General features: G+C 51.6%; 2 protein-coding genes and 1 long non-coding RNA gene across 6 annotated transcripts; 2 read left to right on the forward strand and 1 right to left on the reverse strand.

Moving 5' to 3' along the window:
- The first annotated feature begins 975 nt into the window (after window positions 1-975).
- Window positions 976-6,147, forward strand: aldh5a1 (aldehyde dehydrogenase 5 family, member A1 (succinate-semialdehyde dehydrogenase)). The gene is made up of 10 exons (XM_008430621.3): window positions 976-1,386; window positions 1,754-1,837; window positions 1,986-2,156; window positions 2,237-2,353; window positions 2,427-2,570; window positions 2,645-2,788; window positions 2,859-3,017; window positions 4,054-4,217; window positions 4,295-4,353; window positions 5,159-6,147. The coding sequence occupies exons 1-10, from the start codon at window positions 1,099-1,101 to the stop codon at window positions 5,368-5,370; spliced, it is 1,542 nt and encodes a 513-aa protein (XP_008428843.1). The 5' UTR covers window positions 976-1,098; the 3' UTR covers window positions 5,371-6,147.
- On the reverse strand, window positions 5,955-15,875 carry kiaa0319 (KIAA0319 ortholog). 4 transcript variants are annotated; one of them, XM_008430620.2, is made up of 17 exons: window positions 15,784-15,875; window positions 15,602-15,659; window positions 12,680-12,752; window positions 11,711-12,267; window positions 11,472-11,583; window positions 11,058-11,153; window positions 10,887-10,982; window positions 10,183-10,330; window positions 9,959-10,107; window positions 9,748-9,899; window positions 9,543-9,681; window positions 9,312-9,471; window positions 9,070-9,206; window positions 7,680-7,802; window positions 7,512-7,602; window positions 7,346-7,437; window positions 5,955-6,632 (listed from the first exon to the last, which is right to left on the reverse strand). In XM_008430620.2, exons 1-17 carry the CDS (start codon window positions 15,786-15,788, stop codon window positions 6,481-6,483), a joined length of 2,340 nt encoding a protein of 779 aa, XP_008428842.2. In that variant the 5' UTR covers window positions 15,789-15,875; the 3' UTR covers window positions 5,955-6,480. The 4 variants fall into 4 exon arrangements, with proteins under 4 accessions (XP_008428842.2, XP_017165008.1, XP_008428841.2 ...); XM_017309519.1 differs by having other exon boundaries at window positions 10,183-10,327; window positions 11,058-11,156; XM_008430619.2 differs by having other exon boundaries at window positions 11,058-11,156.
- LOC145547638 (uncharacterized) lies at window positions 12,987-15,191 on the forward strand. The gene is made up of 2 exons (XR_014083933.1): window positions 12,987-13,078; window positions 14,517-15,191. It is a non-coding gene; the product is annotated as an uncharacterized LOC145547638 (long non-coding RNA).
- Window positions 15,876-16,273: the final 398 nt, after the last annotated feature.

Raw genomic sequence — 16,273 nt, forward strand, 5'->3', positions numbered from 1 at the left:
ACCGGAAACTAAACAACCAAAGTCTGTTGGATCTAAATCTGTTTTACTGATAGTTTCTCTGCCAGCATCTCAAAATATTCACATTTTTTTTACATTTATCAACAACTTTCTGAATATATTCCATTTTAACTTTTCATCAAACCCGAGCCCTAAACATTTTATACACTTTGCCTGCTCTAACTCTTGGTTATATAATTTGAATTTTATTTCCTTGTTTATTTATTTTCTGAGTAAATATAACTTTCGTTTTTATCAACTGAGAACTTAAACATCTGATCTCCTCGGCATCTACCTGCTTTCAAATGTAAATGCTGATGACCTGTCAGCGGCGTCCATATATGGACAAGAGGAAGAGGAAGAGGAAGAGGAAGCAGCACATTCAGGACAATATGCCCCGGCTACAATCCAAATAAAAACAATAAATCTTTTATTTATTATTGTAAATCTTTTATTATTGTGTTTAAAACAACAATTTATTTTAGCTGCCCAGGTGTTCAGGTCCACAACGTTTTGGGTCTAATGTTGATTTAGAAAACATTTTAAGCTAAAATAAGAACGTTCTTCTAAAATCCTGTCTTTAATTAAAGTTTAACAGGTGACCAAGTCTGCTGAGTAAAACATTTGTGACCCGACTTCAATATTAAAATCAATGTAAACAACATGACTTATAAAAAACACAGATTTTTGTGTGACTGAACACTTTCCGTTTAGGAATATCTCATCTTAAAAACGTACATAAAGTGTTTATCTTCATCAGCACCATTCTTAAGCTGCAGTCATGGCCTCAGAATTTATTCCAAGGTCCGCCAATGGCCCGAGAGCCGCCCTTTGAGAACCCAGGTTTAAACTGCTGAAGTCAAGGGATGAAGTGGTTCATCTCTGTGGCGGCGCGTCGTCACCGCTAAAGCAGCTCACTAGCGCCACCATCTGGATGAAATCGTCTGGTTCTGTCTGGCAGAGGAGTCCAGCATACATGGGATTTGTAGTTTTTTACTGAGACCGGAAGCAGAAGGTCCAGCGCTCTCTGTGTAGCGCCCAGGAGTTTCAGCTGCTGCTCTCCTGTCCCGGAGCTCCTCCACCGGCATCCTGCTCCCCGGTATGTCCGCCGTCAGAGCGCTGAGGAGCCGCCGGCTCCTCCGGCAGGTGTCCCCCGTCCTCCAGGCGTCCCTCCGCAGACATTACAGCTTGGACGTCTCTGCCGCGCTGCTCCGGACTCAGGGATACCTGGGCGGCCGCTGGGTCTCTGCAGCCTCGGTGTTCCCGGTTCTGGACCCGGCCACCGGGCAGGAGCTGACCCAGGTGTCGGACTGCGGGCCCGCAGAGGCCAAGCAGGCGGTGGAGGCCGCCTACGAGGCGTTTCAGTCCTGGAAGCACACCACAGCTAAGGTAGGCGGCTGCTGGGCGGGACTCCGTTTAAAAAATGACACTTTTAAGATTAAATGCAGCAGATTGACCGAAAAACGACACGAAACCCCGCGTGGGTCCGGAACGTGTTTTAATGGTGAACATTTTGCGGTTCGGCTCTGACATCATGGACCAAAAGGATGTTTTCATGGTCAATTTTAGCCCAACCTGTTGATCCGACGTATGACGTGAAACATGAATGTAAATGTCAGTTTCAGGCTCCATATTTAGTTTGAAGCTAAATATTCAGTATGCTACCTAAATATTTAGTTTGAAGCTAAATGTCACATTTACACTTTATCCTGAGTAAATGTTTAATGTTGAGCCTGACGGTGCTGCGGCCCCGCAGGAGAGGAGTGTCCTGCTGAGGAGGTGGTCCGACCTGCTGCTGCTGCACCAGGATCACCTGGCCAGAATCATCACCTTTGAGTCTGTGAGTCAATTCTGACTATCGGTTAATAATTGATTCTCCTCATTCCGGTGAAAGTTGCTGGAGGTTTGTGTTGCTGCGTCAGAGTAAAAAACGTGATCAAAAGGTGATTTGTTTGTGTTTCTAGAGTAATTAAATTGGTGTGTTTCAGGGTAAACCTCTGCCGGAGGCCCTGGGCGAGGTGTCCTACTCGGCCTCCTTCCTGCAGTGGTTTTCAGAAGAAGCTCGCAGAGTTTACGGCGACGTCGTTCCGTCTCCGGCCGCGGACCGCAGGCTGCTGCTCCTCAAGCAGCCAGTAGGGGTCGCCACCATCATCACACCGGTGAGCACACCGGAAGTCAGCGCCACCTGAAATATTTGTGACGCAGGAGTCCAGAACCTTCTTCTTCTTCTGCTGCTCAGTGGAACTTCCCCAGCGCCATGATTACCAGGAAGGTTGGCGCCGCCCTGGCCGCCGGCTGCACCGTGGTGGTGAAGCCGGCCGAGGACACGCCGCTGTCCGCCCTGGCTCTGGCCGAGGTCAGCCTCCGGCTCCGGCTCCGGTCCGGTCCGGTCCGGTCCTGGTGTTCATCCTGCCTCCTGTCTCCTGCAGCTGGCGCAGCAGGCGGGCGTCCCGCCGGGTGTGGTCAACGTGGTTCCCTGCTCCAGGGAGAAGATGGCCGCCGTGGGCCGGGTTCTGTGCTCCGACCCGCTGGTGGCCAAGATCTCCTTCACCGGATCCACGGCAACCGGGAAGGTGAGACCGGACCGGATTGGACCGGACCGGACCGGACCGGCTGAGAACCTCAGCTGGTCCTCTCTCTCCTCCAGGTGTTGCTGAAAATGGCCGCCGACTCGGTGAAGCGGGTTTCCATGGAGCTGGGAGGCCACGCCCCCTTCATAGTGTTCGACAGCGCCGATGTGGAGCGAGCGGTGGGCGGAGCCATGGCCTCCAAGTTCCGGAACTCCGGACAGGTGAGGCGGGAGGGCGGGGCTGTGCTGGTGTGACGCAGCGTCCGGCTGACCGCTCCTGACCGCCCCGCAGACCTGCGTGTGCTCCAACCGCTTCCTGGTCCAGAGCGGGATCTACGAGCGCTTCCTGGACGGGCTGGGCCGCGCCATGGACGCCGAGCTGCGTGTGGGTCACGGGTCGGAACCGGCCACCACGCAGGGACCGCTCATCAACGCCAGAGCAGCGGAGAAGGTTGGACCCAAAGCCAACGACCCAGAACCAGAACCGCCTGCTCCGCCTCTCACTGGGTCTTTACCGAATCAATCAGGGTGCATTCTGGGAAAAACTCTGGTTTCTGGACCAGAACCTTTCCCAGAAAATCCTGGATGGTTCTGGATCCGGTTTAGGTCTGGATCACGATTGAATGGTTTCAGATCAATATATCGATAATCGATTAGCTTTTTGTTTGAAGTATCTGTATTTTAGCGTAAAACTGCTCCTTCAGCAGGTGGTTGCTAGGCAACCAAAGAGTGAGTGGGTTTGTTGTGGCTACCCAGCTAGCTTAGCTGGACCCAGAATGCTTTGCAGTATGGCGTATTCTCCATGTGCCGTCATGTTTTATATTCACGACTGTTAAAATGGTTATATCACAACTACCGAGTTTAAATAATAAACTTTCGCCTTCACTGCGAGTATGGTTTATCCCACACCCTATGAAGGCATCACTAGTCCCTCCCCCTCCCAACATTTCCCACCAATCACGTTGTGCGGAGAAAACAACATGGCGAGTTTGAGCCGTGAAGGAGACGGAGGCTGAACTCGTCTGGTTCCGAACGGATCAATCATTTTCAGTAGTTTGGATTTTATGTGGAGGATGTTGAACAAAATGAGGTAAATTTGTGAAACATTGCTATGCTAAGCTAAGCTATGCTAAGCTATGCTAAGCTACGGGGCGGGAGCTGCCTGGGTGGCATCAGGCTGCAGGGGGTCAATGCTTTAACATGACATTGGAGCTCAGTTAAGAATATCGTGATAAATATCGTGTATCGTGATGTAGCAAAAATATTTCAGGATATCAGATTTTCCTCATTTCCCCCAACCCAACTTTGCAGTTCTGATCAGAGTTCTGATATTGATCACATGTTCATATTATAGCATTGATTTACTGCCCAGGCCCAGTCCAGTGGAACCGGATCAGACGGTTCTGGATCTGTTGGGGGTCGGATGGTTCTTTAGCTGGTTGGATGAGGTTCTGATGGGGTTCTGATGGGACGGCGTCTCTGCCCAGGTGGTCCATCAGATAGAGGACGCCGTGTCTCGTGGCGCCCAGGTTCTGCGAGGCGGGAAGCGTCTGGACGGGTCGTTCATGGAGCCGACCCTGCTGGCGGGCGTCACCACTGACATGCTGTGTACGCAGGAGGAGACGTTCGGACCGCTGGTTCCGGTCATCAGGTTGGAGTGGCGGGTTCTGCTCTGGGGGCGGGCCGTCCAGGTCCGAACCAATCAGCAGCTGTGTTCCTTGTTTCCAGGTTCGAGACGGAAGAAGAAGCTCTTGCTGTGGCCAACGCTGCCAATGTCGGGCTGGCAGGTGAGAAGGTTCGGTTCCCCTCAGGCTCTGCAGAACCTGAGCTCAGACAGAACTGGTCCCAGTAGAACCATCGTGAAACCAGTACAGAAACCAGTGCAGTAAAAGCAGGGGTGGGCAGCTCCAGGCCTGCAGCTGTTAGGTGTGTCTCCACTTCAACACACCTGAGTCACATCATGAGGTCGTTAGCAGAACCTGACTGGACCGAGGAGGAGATTCAGCTGTTGGGTCCAGGTGTGTTGGACCAGAGAGACGTTAAGAGCTGCAGGACTCTGGACCTCCAGAACCAGGACGGTCCACCCCTGAGTTAAAGTTTAACCTGCTGAGCTCAGTGGTACCAGTCAGTCCAGTTAGAGGAAAGTGGAAACTCATATTTAACACGACTGCCTGCAGAAGAAGAAAAACAAAATAAGGAGTGACCTGCTAGCACCGCTAGCTCAAAAGTTAGCAGCAAATACCAACATGGTCTTTAGGGTGAAGCTAACGCTAAAGCGCTATGCCAACATGGTCTTTAGGGTGAAGCTAACGCTAAAGCGCTATATCAACTGACAGTTTACTTAACAGCCCAGTAAATTGGCCCGTCCAGATTGATCTTGAAGGGCTAATTTAACGATTTGTAAATGTGCTAAATGCAACATTAGCTCCTCTCTTAACGTGTTAGCTTAAGTGATCCCACCACTCAGTCTGAAGATCTTGTGATGTCAGTTTGAACCTCAGATTCTCCTCAGGCTTCAGATCAGAATCCACAGAGATCGTCTGACGCCTCCCTCCTGGTTCTGATCCAGTTCTGCGCTGTCTCTGCTTCCAGGATACTTCTACTCGCAGGACGTGGGCCAGATCTGGCGGGTGGCCGAGGCGCTGGAGGTGGGCATGGTGGGGGTCAACGAGGGCCTCCTGTCCGCCGCCGAGGCCGCTTTCGGTGGGGTCAAGCAGTCCGGCCTGGGCCGGGAGGGATCCAAGTACGGCATCGACGAGTACCTGGAGGTCAAGTACATGTGCTTCGGAGGCCTGAAACCCTGAACCGGGCCGGAGCTGGTACCGGCACCGGAGACGGGGAGGAGCGAGAGCTGCTGATCAACATGACCCAGGAAGCTTCCCAACCCTGCAGCATGTCTGCTACCATCATTAATAATTATAATCATTTAAATTTCTAGTGGACTTTTTAAAACATTCAGGAACAAATATATAGTAAATATAAGACAAATGTAAAATTTTTAAAATAATGACCTAAATACCAGGATTAATAATTAAATGTAGAAACACTAAAATCACCAGGATTGAAAATAGTTTTTTAAAATCATTGTTGTTTTTTTCTATATTACATCATTTCCTGTCTGATCTGCTGCCTGGTTCCACTAATTAAAGGTTCAGTGTGATGAACACTGCCACCTGGTGGTCAGGGAAGGTACTGCAGCCATCAGGTTTAATGGCCCCATTTCCTCAGACTCGGCATGTTAAACGTGGTTTTGTAATTTCTGACCCAAAGTGATTTTTTGTTATTCCCTCAATTATTGTGGAGGGACTAAGCTCCGCCCACTTTTACCCAAACCTCCAGAACCCCTTGCCTGATGCAGTCGGGCAACAAAGTGCAGAAAAAACCGAAGTTGAAGTTTCATGTTGACTTTAATCTGATGGATTTTGGATGAATCCAGAATCTGGGTTCCTGCTGGAACCGGGTCGGTTCTGCTGCAGATGGAGTTCTGTGGGTTTGTTGGATGTTGGGTTAGTGTCTCGGATTATTCTGGAAAACTTTGGATGTTTGTACGTTTGATCTGAAATAAACTGATTCATGTTTTATTTGTTCAGCTCCTGAAACTTTGACCATCAGAGGAAATTAAAGTGGTTCAGTTAAATCACGAGGCGTGAAGCGACATGGAGCTGGTTCTGCTGAGACGTTTGGGTTCACCAGGACGCTAAACAATCCCAGCTGGGTCCGGTTCTGGTTCTGATGGTTCAAAACGAGCAGCGACACTAAAGGAACAGAACCCGGATGAACAGAACCTGAACTCGTCCTGGTGCTGCCCCCTGCAGGCCAAGTCTTTGCTTCATGAATGAATCCTCTGAACCAAACGTGCCGCCACCAGGAGGCGCCGTCCAGACTTCCTCACTGTCCCCCCGGACTTCCTGTCTTCACCCGAAGGCGTTCCCGTTGCGCGCGGCCCGGGAGCTGACCCGGTTCCGGTTGCGGACCGGCCGGCTGAAGACGGAGTCCTGGTCGCTGTCCAGCTCCGACTCGGACATCATGAGGCTGGAGTTGTGCTCCGTGCTGCGGTGCTTCAGACCTGCGCAGGACAGGGGGGGTTACTGAGCCGGAACGTTCGGATCCGTCCCACAGAACCGCCATCTGGACTGGAAAAGGTTCTGACCGGACAGGTCCCTTCCCCAGAAAGGCTGGGATTGGCTTTCATCCACATCTGGATGAGACGCAAACCAGTGTTACTTTTTAAATTGCTACGCAGGAGGTTCAGCCCCGGATTAAACCCATATTAATCCCAGATCAACCCTGAATTAAACCCGTGTTAATCCCAGATTAAACCCGTATTAATCCCAGATCAACCCTGAATTAAACCCGTGTTAATCCCAGATTAAACCCGTATTAATCCCTGAATTAAACCCGTGTTAATCCCAGATTAAACCCATATTAATCCCAGATTAAACCTGTGTTAATCCCATATTAAACCTGTGTTAATCCCATATTAAACCTGTGTTAATCCCATATTAAACCTGTGTTAATCCCAGATTAAACCCGTGTTAATCCCAGATTAAACCCGTGTTAATCCCAGATTAACCCGTTAGTCGTATTTCTGCTCCTCCTGAATGTCGGATCAGGTCAGATTTTCATGTTTAGAGATTCTCTGCTGGTTTTGCTGCTAATTCCAGTAAAATTTCAATCAGAAATCCGGGAAAAGAGTGAATCCTGGTCACTCTGGGGTTTCCTGAAGGGCAGGGCGGTCCGGTCCGGGCCAGAACCTGCAGGGCCGGTGGACAAACTCACTGAATCTGGGCCGGAGCTCCAGCCGCTCCTGCTCGTCCATGTCGTCCAGGATGGTGTACCGGGTCTTCTTCCTGCCCTTCCTCTGCTTCTTCCTGCAGACACGCAGAACACCGAGTCGGACCCGGCGGATCCCGGACGGGATCCTGACCCAGTGGTCCAAACTCACCTCCGGCTGCAGCAGACGAAGGTCCAGCTGAGCGACAGGATGAGGACCATCGTCAGGAAGCTGCTCAGGATCACGAACAGAACCCTCCACTCTGAGGACGAGCAGAACCGGGTCAGAGGCCGACCATCTGTAGAGCCACCGGCTCAGGAGTCAGGATAGAAACCTTACCACAGTTACTCTCTCCGTCCCCGAGGTAGAGCCGGATCAGGTTCTCCGTCCAGAACGGGTCACAGGAGCACTGCTTGGTGATTGGTTCACACTGGCCCCGCCCTGAACAGCTCAGCTCGCACGCTAACGAAACAAATGACACCAGAACATAAACAAACATCCATTTCCTTTGTATCCGGGGTCGGGTCATAAGGTCAGCAGCCTCAGGAGGCCCAGACTTCCCTCTCCAGCCTCTTCCAGGTCCTCCAGGAACCCCAAGGCGTTCCCATAGAGAGACATCGTCCCTCCAGGTGTCCTGGGTCTCCCCTCCTCCCGGTGGGACCTGAACTCCTCACCAGGGAGGCGTCCAGGAGGCATCCTGACCAGATGCCCGAGCCTCAACTGGCTCCTCTCGACGTGGAGGAGCAGCGGCTCTACTCTGAGTCCCTCCCGGATGACCGAGCTTCTCTCTCTAAGGGAGAGCCCAGCCACCCTGCGGAGGAGGAAACCCATTTCGGCCGCTTGTACCCGTGATCTCGTTCTTTCGGTCATGACCCAAAGCTCATGACCATAGATGAGGGTGGGAACGTAGATCGACCGGTAAATCGAGAGCTTCGCTTTTTGGCTCAGCTCTCTCTTCACCACGACGGACCGGTACAGCGCCGCTTCACGGCAGACGCTGCCCCAATCCGCCTGTCGATCTCCCTTCTTCCCTCATTATGAACAAGATCCCCAGATACTGAAGCTCCTCCGATGCCAGCCAGTCCAACTCTCCCTGGAGCCCGACTTACCGCCGGCAATGCGGACCCTGACACGGGTCATATGGGGACCGGACAGCCGTATCAAAGGTACCTCATACCTTAAGGAGCTCTGAATCTTAACTATGTCCACTCCTGCTCCGCTCTTCTCATCAGGGGCGACTCCAGAATGACTCCAACGCTCTTCAAGGAAACGGTCAGAGCTGCACTGAGGTGAGTCCAACTATTTCAACTTCTCCACCAGCTTCTGTAGCCGAGGATCAGACGGCCCAAGTCCCTGCTTCCAGCACCACCCGTCCCACACTGCACCTGGCCCCTTTAGCCCCTCCCACAACACCTGGAAAGGGGTACCCATGTCTGCTTGTGGGTAAAAGCCAAGGCACCGGGAACTGGCCCGCGTGCCCCGGGTCCGGGCGAGGGAACCCTGGAATCTGGTGACCCTACAGGAGCCTGAGGCCCCTGATGGCGCCGCTGGGCCCTCAGACGCCTCCACTAGGTGGCAGCCTGGGACGGGCTGACCATGGACAAACAGGAAGTAAAGCTAAGAGCCAATCAGAGTGACCCAGCCAGGGGAACCATCTAAACATCCCCACATGTTCCCCGACGGTTCCACCCTAAAACATGAACCCGGACCGGCCGGGACCAGAACTTACCCACAGTGTCGACTCTCAGCACCTTGAATAGCAGGAAGTCGCTCTTGTCTCGGAGCAGCTGCTTCCTGAGCAGAACCACCAGGCTGGAGGCCGGGACGGGTCCGGTTGGGCCCTGGACCCAGAACTGCAGAACCGTGCTGAAACAGAACAGCAGAGCAGAGTTCTGATCTAACTAGCAGCCAGCAGGTACAGGTGCCGTGAGCGGCGTCTATTTGGGCCTGACCCGGTCCGGGTTCTGATACCTGAGTTGGGTCCGTCCCTGCAGCGCCCGGACCCGAATGTCCCGGTCCAGGACGTGGATCAGTGCGGCGAGCTGCCGGACCAGTGTGTCCCTCTGAGCCACGCTTACCTGAGACACTGCCACCAGCATCTCCAGCTCCACCTGCTGGCCGCCGCCTGGTTCTGCACAAACCAACGCAGAGGTCCGTTTACCCTCAGAACCTCAGCAGAACCTGCGCTGAGCGGCGGCCTACCTGGCCGGACTTCCACGGTGGCAGTGGCGGTGCTGACCCGGGCCTGAGCGTCCGTCACCCTCACCTGGAACAGGTAGGTTCCCTCCACCAGGTCCGACAGGTACAGGACGCGCCGGGTCTCCGAGCCGAACAGAACCTCCTGCACAGAACCGGGAGGTTACCTGAGCGCGCCATTTGGGCCTAAACCGTTGAGAGCGGGCGGTACCCCGGCTGCTGGACTCTGGCTGTCCCTGCTCCACCGGTACTGGACCTCCGTCTGGTCTCCGTCAGTAACCGACCCCTCCAGAACCACGGAGTTGTTGGGCAGAACCAGAACATGGCTGCCGCTGGCGTGCGCCACTGGAGGAAGACTGCGGGCTGCAGGGGGAAGGAGACAGGTAGTACCAAACAGAACCAGAACCTACAGCAGAACTCACCTTCCTGGACCCGCACCGACAGAAGGGCGCTGTCTGTCGCCCCCTGCTGGTCCGACACAGTCAGCTTGAACGCGTAGCGCCCCGCTCTTAGGCCCGTCGCCATGGCAACCGCCCTGTCGGCATCCTGCAGCCGCAACCCAGGAGGACCGCTGCGGACACAGGTGGCAGAGAGTCCGTCAGGTACCGAGCCGCCGGTTCTGGTTCCGGTCCAAAGAGCTGCTCACCTCACCACCTCCCAGCTGTAGCCGCTAACGCCGCGGTCGTCGGTGCTGCCGCTGCCGTTGAGCAACAGGCTGGCACTCAGAGGGAGAACCAGACGGAGGTCCGGACCCACAGCGGCCAGAGGGGCTCGGTTCGGCCCCTGGGGTTCTGCTGGGGCCGCAGGACAGACAGAACCTCAGAGAAAGAACCAGCTGAAACGATCAGAACCGGGCTGCAGAGACCCGAGATGAAGACCAGCAGGGTCCAGCCAGGGCCGCTGCTAGCCACCGGGCGGCTAACAGCCTAGCTGTAGCGGCTAACAACAGCGGCTAACAGCCTAGCTGTAGCGGCTAACAACAGCGGCTAACAGCCTAGCTGTAGCGGCTAACAACAGCGGCTAACAGCCTAGCTGTAGCGGTTAACAGCCTAGCTGTAGTGGCTAACAGCCTAGCTGTAGCGGCTAACAGCAGCGGCTAACAGCCTAGCTGTAGCGGCTAACAGCAGCGGCTAACAGCCTAGCTGTTCGGCTAACAGCAGCGGCTAACAGCCTAGCTGTAGCGGCTAACAGCCTAGCTGCAGGTTTTTGTGTATGTTTGTTTCCCAGAAAAAGAAAATAAACTTTTAAGGAAAAAGTTATTATGATAACTAATAAATAAAAATCAGTTCAGAGTCAGAACGAGAGCCTGGCAGAACCGGACCAACAGGAACCAGAACCAGGTCGACATACCTGCAGTAGTCGGGGGGAGAGCGGCTGAGGAGGAGAGGTCAGAGGTCACCTGGATCAGCGGGTCTGTGGTTGGAGCCTGGAGAACCTTCAGAGGTTCTGTCAGAACAAAAACAACTCCAGCATTAAGCTTCTGTCCAGAACCAGAACCCTTTGCAGAACTTTGGATCAGACCTGAAGTTCTGTTCCCGGCTTCAGAAGAACCGGTTGGTTCTGATGTCACAGTGGCGCCGAGGTCCACCGGATCCACCAGGTCCCCCATGGGATGACCTGCTGGAAGACGGTCCAGATCAGGCCGGACAGAACCACCAGAACCAGAACCAGAACCCGACCCAACATCAAGCATTTCTGCAGGTGGTTCTGACCCGCTCAAAGGGATTTTCACGTTCTGCATCTTTAAAGGCAGCCACAAAACAACCCTGGTTACCATGGCAACAGCCAAAGAACAGGTTCTGGCCCAGTTGGGACGGTTTGGGTCTTTGAAAAATATTTTAAATTAAACCAGGAAGTGAATGTTGTCACATGACTGAATGTCCAATCAGAGGGCAGAACCCGGGTCCAGTCCAGACCCGAATCAGAGTCTCCTACCTGGGCGCACCGTGGTCCTGATGACATCACCAGGCGAGGTCATGTGACCCGTAGGGGCGGGGTCAGCGACAGGCGCCGCAGACGGAGGAAACTCGGGTCTCTGACTTCCTGCCTGGAGAAGAGGAGCATGAGGTTCTACAGGTTCTGTTCAAAAGAACCTCCATCGTTGTTCTGGTTCTGATCTAACTGCAGACCCTATAGAGCTGGTTCTGTTGGTTCTGACCCGGGTCTTCACTCACCGTTCCCTCTGCTGCAGCCGGACCAGCTGGTTCTGTGGTTCTGGTCCGCTCCTCCTGACCCGCGGTTCTGGTTCCGGTCAGGTTGCTGTCTGACTCCGCCCCTCCAGGATCCGCTTCCTGTGATTGGTTAAACGCGTCCCGGAACCAATCCGCCTCCAGGTCCGCCGGGTCGGACCAGGTCGGGTCGGGGCCGTCGAACAGAACCGGGCCCCTGAGGGCCTCCAGGTCGCCGCCGGGCCGCCGCGTCCGGCCAAACGGTGCCGGCCTCCCCAGGGACCGCAGCAGGGAGCGGGCCGGACGCTGCAGGAAGGCCAGAACCGAGTCGGCGCCGGGTCGGACCCGGGGTTGGCAGTCGGCCCCCTGCTGGCAGCTCAGGACGTAGCAGCGGCCCTGAAAGCGCCAGGCCAGGTCGCAGCCTGGGAGGCCGCAGCACGCCGCCACACACCGTTGGAGCGACGCCGCGGCCGGGACGCGCACGATGCCGCTGCTGTCCGCCGCCGGGGTCACCACGGCCCCCGGGAAGGTCGCCCCCTGCCAGCAGGGCGGCGCCACTGCAGCTGCAACACAACCAGCAGAGGAAGAGAAGGAGAGACGGGTCATCAGCTGAAAGGTTTCAGATGCTTTTATTTTGAAGGTTCTGCCTGAAATCTAAAACATTCTTCTCCCATGAGCAGCAGAACCTTCTGGGTCCAAACCAGGATCTGATGGGTTAAACAGAACCTTTAGGTCCAGGTTCTCCAGAACCAGTCAGAACCAAACCAACCGGAAGTGAATGAGCTATGATGCGTCTCTCTGCTCTCTGGTTGGTCAGAAAACAGGAAATGGGAGACAGAACGGGTTAAATCCAAAAGGTTCTGAATATTTTACCGGGTCAGAACCATGATTGATCTATGCTGACAAAAATCTGGAAGATTATCGATGAGAAACTAAATCAGTAAAAATCCTCTAAGAATTTCTGAAAGTTTTTACCTTCCATGATGTGAAGCAGCAGCAGCAGCAGAACCGTTTTCCTCCACATGGTGGCGCTGTGTGGATCTGCAGCCTGAAAACAAACAGCAGCTGGAAGATCCGGTCCGACAGGAAACCAAATAACCCGACATTCTGTTTTTAATCCACTTTATTCCGAGCCCCCATGATGCTTTGCGTGATTTATGGGCGCGACTTCCGCCGGAACCGCCATTTGTTTACATGTTAGCAACTCGCTAACCGGTTTTCCACAGAGGATTTAGGCTATAAAATATGTGGAACTCCAGTTATCACAGCTTAAATGTAGCAATATTGTTTTACCGCTGCCTACAGCTGCAGATCCCAGAGCTCCACCAGGGCGTCTTGCGACTCTTTCCAGTGGAAAGTTGCTCTCTATAACGGGTTAGCAGTGTTTCTCAACCTTTTTCGGGCCAGCGCCCCCCCAGCCTTTATCCAGGTCCCTCACCGCCCCCACCAAAAAATCTGTAGGCTACTTTGCACTGACAATTATTTTATTATTAATGTTACTATCATTATTGTAGATGTTTTGAATCGGCGCACCGATTATGTTTTCCCGCACACTTCAGCGCCTTACGCTCCTTCACCTCGCGCACATAACGGGGTAAATGTAGCGAGTTTTGCCCTAAACGTATTGGCGTCTGTAGGAGGGGGAGGTGGGGGGAGCGTATGTTTTTACGCTCCTTCGTGGGGGGGCGCCGATTTATGTTTTCGCATCCACCTGAATAATGTGTAGTTGCGCCCCTAACCATGGCACTTCAACATTATTATTTGACCTTTTATCTGGAAATAGTGTCTGTTTATTCTTGCCATACAGTCTCTGTATTAATTATTGCTCTAAAGGTCTTGCCATACCAGTTTATTCCTCTGTATTTACTTTAGTTTCTTAGTTTATTCTTGCATTTTGTTCTTCATTCATTTCCATTTAGTTTCCTTTGATTAGTTTTATCCTCTCTTGGTTTATTGCTATGTCCACTTTAGTTTCTATCCTGTTGCTACATTTATTTTATCGTTTATTGACCATCAGTAATCTTCACTCATCACCTGCTGCTCCGCCTCATCGTCATGTTTCACATCATGTGTTGATTTTTCACTGTTCAGCGTCGGATTCTCTGTTTTTATGCCATAATTCACATCTAGTTCGTCGCTCCGTTTTATGTCCCGTTTCTCCTGTTTCAGAGTTTTGTTCAATGTGCATGCGCGGCGTTTTTTTTTTTTTTTTTTAACCCCTTAAGGTGCAGAGCGGTCGGGAAGCGTATCGATGGGGAAAAGGCAGACTGACATAAACCTTTTAAAACAACAGAAACTATTTCTGCATTCTGATTATTGAAATGTAAAAGTGCTGTGTTGTTCTATCACCCCGTTTCATACCGGACCACTTACAGCACCGTGTTAACGCTATAAAATAAACGCTCTATATCGAGGTATCACACATGGAGGGATTTCTTTATTTAAATGGGTTCATTTTTCAGAGGGATACAAAGTGAGGGTGTCGTGATTTTAGCTACCAGTAGCAGGAGAACGGAGCTGCGCCAAGAAGCTAACAGAAGCTAACAGAAGCTAACAAACACTGAACAGAAGAAGAGCTGCCATCGATACAGTTGCAGCCAAGCATGATTTAATGTTACACAATACAGTTTTACCAAGTTGCTCAAACTCTAAACTGGTATTGTTGTGGATTTAAGGTGTAAAGTTTACCTTCGACCAAACGCCCCCCAAAGGCATCCCAGAGCCCCCCTTTTGTAAAAATGTCCGCCAGCGCCCCCTGCCGTCCTCTGAACGCCCCCTGGGGGGCGGTACCACCCATGTTGAGAACCGCTAGGTTAATGTATGGTTCGGTTCGGTTCTGGTCCAGTGGGGAGATTCTCAGCAACGGAGAACCTCAAGGTTCTGGTTCTGATGGACTAAATGGACCCAGATAGTTTATTTTGTCTTTTAAATTCCAACAAAACATAAAGTTCCCATCACACCAAGATAATATGATGTTTTATCCTGCAGCTCAGATCTGACCAGCTTCTCGTTATTCCTGTCTTCAGAGAAACGAGCTGCTAGCCGCGATGCTAACTCACCGTCACAAAACGTCACGTTCCCGTCGCTCCCCTGATCAAACTCACAATCTGCCCGGAGCTGCTCTCAAATCATATTAGTGGCAGCAGCTGTAGAGTCCAGAAACAGCGTTAACTACACACACCGGAACTAGAGACACACCGTGTTGAGACGCTTTACCAGGTCGAGAAAGAGTCACACGCTGGTAGACAAAGGCCCATAGTAAAAAGTTACATGTTTGATTCTGTGAGACACCAAGGTCCATTTCTCACGAAAAAGAAACGTTTTCCCAGGCCACAGAGACATGGTGTGATTTCAGGGAGTGTCTTCAGTCCATATAATCAGCTGCTGCCCTCCTCTTTCTCCTCAGACGCTACAGACTTTTTTTAGATGTAATGGTAAAAGCGTCTCCTTTCAGCGCTGAAAGTGAATAAAATAAGTAAAGTCTGAATGCTTTTCTTGGCTGATTTTATGCTCCGTGTGTCAATACAAATTATGATTCATTGATCGGGATTTCCATTCCCAACAACCGGAACTAGAGACACACACACGTTATGCTTCGAGCCGTAACGGAAGTTGTGTGACGTCATGTGAAAAGATCATTGACTAAAGTTCCACATTTTCTTCTTTGATAAACCGAACTGAAGGTTTTGTAAAGAAATAAAATCCACATTTATTGTTTTAGAAGACAGAAAGTTACGAAGTTGATCCCATAAGTTTAATACTTCTTTGTATTCAAAAACCAAATGTTTAGTTGTACAAAAACCACAATTCTCAACTTTAAAATTAAACGTCTCTATTAAGAACTCATTGGAAGGATATGTGTTGTTTATTATTTTAATATAAATATAGATTTTCTACCGCATAGTTTGGCTCCGTTGTTCCACAGCGGGACATTATGGGGCGGAAGTTGTTGTTCCTGTAACAGGAGAGTTTAGATCATTCAAAATCACATTTCAACCTCCAACCTTTGGAAATACGACAGAACAACAAACCAAATGAGAAAAATAACCCGACATTCAGCAGGAGCAGCGTCACTTTACCTCATCCGGCCGGAAATGCAGTTTCAGCACCACGGAGCTGGAGAGCGCCACCTTTAGCCCCGCCCAGCTGCAGCACAGCGGCAGGAGCTGGAATAAAAATCAAGCATTCATTACCTTAAACTGCACGAAACAATCAGCAACGACAAATAAAGCATCAATATCGATCAGTCTTTGGTTCGGCAAATATTAAGAGCAACAAAACCAACATCTGAACAGATTTATTCCACAGATAAAACGGGATCTTATCTCTCATATGTGAAATAGTAACAAAAGCCGAATTATCAAATACAAATCAGATCTTTTAGTTAAAATCTGATTTAATATCTTCAGTCACTAAACAGTCGTAGTGAGGATTCTGGAGCGGAACCAACAATCCGACATTTCCAACCATCATGAAAAGACCCGACCTGCCTCGTGCTGCTGCCGCAGATCCGCAGCGCGTGACGGGCTGCGGACCCACCTGGAGGAGGAGGAGGAGGACTCTCCTCCC

The sequence above is a fragment of the Poecilia reticulata genome, chromosome 16 (assembly GCF_904066995.2).
Source record: "Poecilia reticulata chromosome 16, P_reticulata-male-v2, whole genome shotgun sequence".
Classification (NCBI taxonomy): Eukaryota; Metazoa; Chordata; class Actinopteri; order Cyprinodontiformes; family Poeciliidae; genus Poecilia; species Poecilia reticulata.

Coding starts and splice junctions, on each gene's coding strand:
- aldh5a1 (XM_008430621.3), top strand. CDS start 1,099: ATGTCCGCCGTCAGAGCGCTGAGGAGCCGCCGGCTCCTCCGGCAGGTG. Junction 2,157..2,236: donor TCGCCACCATCATCACACCG/GTGAGCACACCG, acceptor TCTGCTGCTCAG/TGGAACTTCCCCAGCGCCAT. Junction 2,789..2,858: donor AGTTCCGGAACTCCGGACAG/GTGAGGCGGGAG, acceptor ACCGCCCCGCAG/ACCTGCGTGTGCTCCAACCG.
- kiaa0319 (XM_008430619.2), bottom strand. Junction 12,268..12,679: donor GCTGCTTCACATCATGGAAG/GTAAAAACTTTC, acceptor GTTGTGTTGCAG/CTGCAGTGGCGCCGCCCTGC. Junction 11,157..11,471: donor CAGGACCACGGTGCGCCCAG/GTAGGAGACTCT, acceptor ACCGTCTTCCAG/CAGGTCATCCCATGGGGGAC.